The sequence below is a fragment of the Prosopis cineraria genome, unplaced genomic scaffold (assembly GCF_029017545.1).
Source record: "Prosopis cineraria cultivar Desert tree isolate PC_DT_omini unplaced genomic scaffold, ASM2901754v1 PC1979, whole genome shotgun sequence".
NCBI lineage: Eukaryota > Viridiplantae > Streptophyta > Magnoliopsida > Fabales > Fabaceae > Prosopis > Prosopis cineraria.
Window position 1 is genome coordinate 2,919 of NW_026557304.1, and position 4,549 is coordinate 7,467.

The 4,549-nt window shown below is 33.1% G+C and overlaps 1 protein-coding gene across 1 annotated transcript; it reads right to left on the reverse strand.

Annotated features, from left to right (window-relative positions):
• Window positions 1-2,578: 2,578 nt before the first annotated feature.
• Window positions 2,579-3,924, reverse strand: LOC129301243 (uncharacterized). Its single transcript, XM_054939816.1, has 2 exons — window positions 3,427-3,924; window positions 2,579-3,345 (listed from the first exon to the last, which is right to left on the reverse strand). Exons 1-2 carry the CDS (start codon window positions 3,883-3,885, stop codon window positions 2,728-2,730), a joined length of 1,077 nt encoding a protein of 358 aa, XP_054795791.1. The 5' UTR covers window positions 3,886-3,924; the 3' UTR covers window positions 2,579-2,727.
• Between the last annotated feature and the right edge of the window lie 625 nt (window positions 3,925-4,549).

Here is a 4,549-nt window from a genome sequence, read left to right on the forward strand (position 1 = left end):
CTTTTACTAAAGTAAACTTATGAGTATTTATATTTTTCCCTTTCCAATGCAATAAGGATATAATAGTTTATTTATTAAAAAATATGTTGATAACCTCTTTATTAAGGGATTAAAATGTTCTAAAAACTTCTTATATATAAAGACGAAAGGAGTATAATACTAAGAACATATCAAATCTCAAATTTTTTTTAAGAGACAATATATGTGAGAAGTACTTTGATTGTGAGAATTTTTTGATTTTTTTGAAGAAAATATAACTTCATAATTTTTAAGTATTGATGAGGTCCTAAGGAAGATATGTCAATCACTTCTAAGAAACTCATTCCAGTCCAAAATACATAAGCACTTTTTAACAATAATTCATATGCCAATAAAATATTTATCTTTATGAAAATACAAATTATTCTTGTTCTTTTGACCTTAGTTTTAATTTATAATGAGTGAGAAGAAAATTATAAATTCACATACACAAAAATTTAGTTTGATAAATACATGAGTAAATGATTTTTTTTACAAATGTTAAAATGCTTATAATTTGAAGTAATATTAACGGAGAAAAAATGTTTATATTTTGAGTCAATGGATAGTACAATGTAATTACATGAATGATACCCGTGAAGCTAGAGTGAAATATACTCCCTCTGATTTACTTTATTAGTTATCTTTTTTAAGAATGAAGTGATCCACTTTATAAGTTATTAGATTGATGGTGATATTTTATTTTAAATAAAATATTTAAACTATTCTTAAAAAGCAAGAGAGAGAGATAAAAAAAATAATATATAATTTATTTACTTTTTAAGAATTGTGTTTATAATTTTATTAAATTTTATTTTTTATATTCTTGTTACATTAATATTAATAAAATTAATAAAAATAATTTATAAATGAGATCAGGGAGGATATATTCCTACCATGGGAGGGCATAGCTGCAATTTGGACGCGGGATAAAGAAAGTAGAAACTGACGAAGGGTTTGGGTTTTGGCATTTGATCAGTGGAGGAGCACAAGGTAATTACGTGAAGAAAGCGAATTCGAGATTGTAAAAGCGGGTAAACAGTTTCTTGCACGCTTCTTCGTTATTGCATATCATGCTCACCTAATTCCAATCACTCCTTCTCTGGCACAGTGGGTGGGTAGGAATTGAAGAGCTAAGCGCATTTATTGGCTTCTCCAATCAAAGGCTCTCAGTAACAAACAAACGAAATGGTACGATCAAATAATGTGACTGTAGATTTTGTCTCAAAAGTTGCAAAATCACTTCTTTGTTTATAGAAAATAAAGGGGAAGATTTAATTAAAAATAGAACAGAAGAAACTTAAAAACAATTCATCAACATTAAAAAAAAAGAGAGAAAATTATATTTAACGTGACCCAAAGGTCCTTTTAAGTTTAAGTGATTGTAATTTATAAGTTAGATTATCTGAATACCTTTAGCCTTAAAAGTTAATTTTCACGCTTGCCACTTAAAATTAGAAAGGTAGGTTGCAATTTCATTTAACAAGTTTACAATTCTTGTGGGACCAATGACAAGTTGCAATTTTGATAAGATAAGTGTTAAATTTCTGGAGCTTAAATAATTGTGACTCATTAATAAGGCAAAATTTTGGAAGATAGGGTGTCAAATTATCAGAACTCATGAATAATTGCATCGGTTAAATTTTTGGGTTAAAAGACGAAAATTCCTAAGAACTTGAGCATCATCCCATTAAATTTTCCTGAAAAGGGATCAAACATAAAGTGAAAAAAATCTAGAAACTATTTTCCAAGTATGTACTTCTAAGTGCATGCAACATTGTTAATCTAGAGACACCAAAAGCTCTTGGAGAAAATTTTTTTGAATATTTTTACTCTTTAACCTAACATTTTAAGTTTGCGTTAACGTATGTTAAGCCATTTTAATTGCTTGGGAGGATGCCCTCTTTACAAAAAATGTGAATGGATGCCCTTACACCTTTATTAACTTAAAGATACTACACGCTCACGGTGAAGAAGTTCTTGCTATTTTTATCCGAAAACCCTAAATTTTTAGTATTACATGCTGTAATATTTCATAAATTAGATTTATGAAAGCCGCAGACAATTGTACAAGTTAATTTACAATGTTCTATTTTAAAAATTGGAAAGAAAATCACACATTACTCATAATTAGTAACACGTTATAAGTCTTGACAAATGTTGAATTCTTGAAAGTTACAAATGTTTATAATTATAACTAGATTGAGGTATTTAAGTAACCTTATTTTGAAATTATGACGAATTAAGGGCCTCTGGTATCCCGAGGCATTTTGAGAAGTTTTTAATCTTCTTTTGGTCGTTGTCATCCACCCAAATGAAAGTAAGACAATTGACGCTGCACGAACATGAATGTCGCATCATCCTTACAGCAAAAACTCAGAGGACCGAACAGGTTTTAAATGCTGAACAGCCTGTTGTGGCAATATTAGAGACCCCAGCTCAACCATCGGAACAAGTCATCTCGTAATAAATTCGTTTTCTCACGCAATCATATCCCTCAAATTTTCGTTCAATAACTCCGTTCACATCTTCACAAAATTTTAATTGTGCATAGATGACATAATAAATTCTTTATTTTTATGCCAAGTAATAAATTTCTGCAGATCACATTTTGACGAGTAAAATATAGTAACAAGTCCGTGTTTCTTCACAGGAGAACCAAATTTCGGTCACAAGTAAATGTTCATGCTTGCTTACATTACGCATGCATCAATTCAGAGTGCCGTTTTCAGCGGCAAGTGTGACTACCATAACTGCGGAAACACCCTCCTTTGGATATTTGACTGCCAACACATTTCCTTCAGAAGCCGATCCAATCCAACGAGACACATGAACAGGCCTCTTCCCTTCGTGAAACGCTATGTCGTACACTCCAAACTCATCCCATGTCGCACAACTGACTTGATGCTTGAATCCTAGAGCCTGTCTGCTATATTCACAAGCCTCCACCTTGATAACCTCAGATGGTTCTTTCACAAACAGAGAAAACTCCGACCCCATTTTTCTGTGCAGCTTTTTCTCGGCCTCCTGAACACAAAGCCGAGCGGATTCCATCTCAAACTCTGAATCTTCAGAAGTGATTTTAAATAATAAGCTTGGACCACCGTTCTTGTACGGCGTACGGCGAATTATATTTGGGGGAGGGGCCTCGGCATTTTTCAGACGAGGATGGTAAAATAGAGGCATTCTTGTCTTCCCATTACGTACTGCTTCGTTCTTGTGTATGTCTGCCCATTTCTTCAGGAAATTATCAACCACAAGAAAATCTGCCAGCAGCAGACTGCAGCTAATGCCGATTGAATACCCTCCACATTTGAAGCTGGTCATCTGGACACAGATCATCTCATCTCATTCACAAGTACCATAAGCGTATAAATAAAATATCTTTATGAATGGAATCTATCTTGCCTGAATGTAAAACAGAGGTGAGAACTCGGGACTCTGCTCGTCGATATCCTTCCAGAAGACAAGCTCGTGCTCAATATTATGCTTTTCACTGGATTCAAGAAAGTCTGAGAGAGCAATGGAGATTCGAGCCTCCACCATTCGAATGCCACAATCATTCGACAGAATTTCCATTTCCGGGTCTCCACCGCCTCCTTCCGCCTTCCTCTGAAGCCGGCCGGCGATCATTGGGTGCTCCGATAGAGCTATGCCCAGGGACTCCACGATCCACCCTGCCAGAACCCATCCAAACCCCTCCTCGTCCAAATTCTCGTAGTACATGACCACTTGGTAACACCCACGAAACTCTTCTGCGGCCGTCTTAGGATCGCTCACCAGAACTCGGCGAACTCGCCGTGGTACTGTCATCTTCAGTGGAGGCACAGTGATGACGGCTTCATATTGCACTGTGGGCACATCCATTTTTGCTTCTCTCAAACCGCAACTGCTAGGCGTGGTGTTCGTGCTGTCCTCGGCTCTGAAGGCCGGCTGCATTTATAAGGAAAAAGCTAGCACCAGTCAAACCAGTAGTTGAATTACCAAATACGCCCTCGACTAATCTCAAGAATTTAGTTTGATTAATTAATTTCCTTTTAAGTTACCAGTATTAATTTAAAGAAATAGTATATGCTCCCTTTAACTTTATTCATAAATCATTTTAACATATTTTATCGAAATAAAAAAATTTTAAACCTCATTCACTTTATTTTAAAGCTTAACAAGTTTTCATATTTATTCTTAATAAATATTTTTAAAATCTTATTATTGATATTTTTATTAAAAGCATTTAATAGAAAAAAATGTAAAGAGAAATACTAAAAATTAACAAATAACTTATAAATATGATTAATTTTTTTTTCTTTTTATCCTATAAATTGGATCAAAGGAGTATGTAAATATATGACACTCTACATTCCCCAAATTATCATGTACTTTTAAGAAAATTCATCATTTGAAAATATAAAAATATTTAATAAAAATATAATTTTTATCAATAATACTTTTTTAATATTATCCCAATTCTTTATATTTTTTTCTCTTTAATGTTTTTAATAAATGAAAGGTATTTTTAAAATTTTATATTTTT

Coding starts and splice junctions, on each gene's coding strand:
- LOC129301243 (XM_054939816.1), bottom strand. CDS start 3,885: ATGGATGTGCCCACAGTGCAATATGAAGCCGTCATCACTGTGCCTCCA. Junction 3,346..3,426: donor CACCTCTGTTTTACATTCAG/GCAAGATAGATT, acceptor ATCTGTGTCCAG/ATGACCAGCTTCAAATGTGG.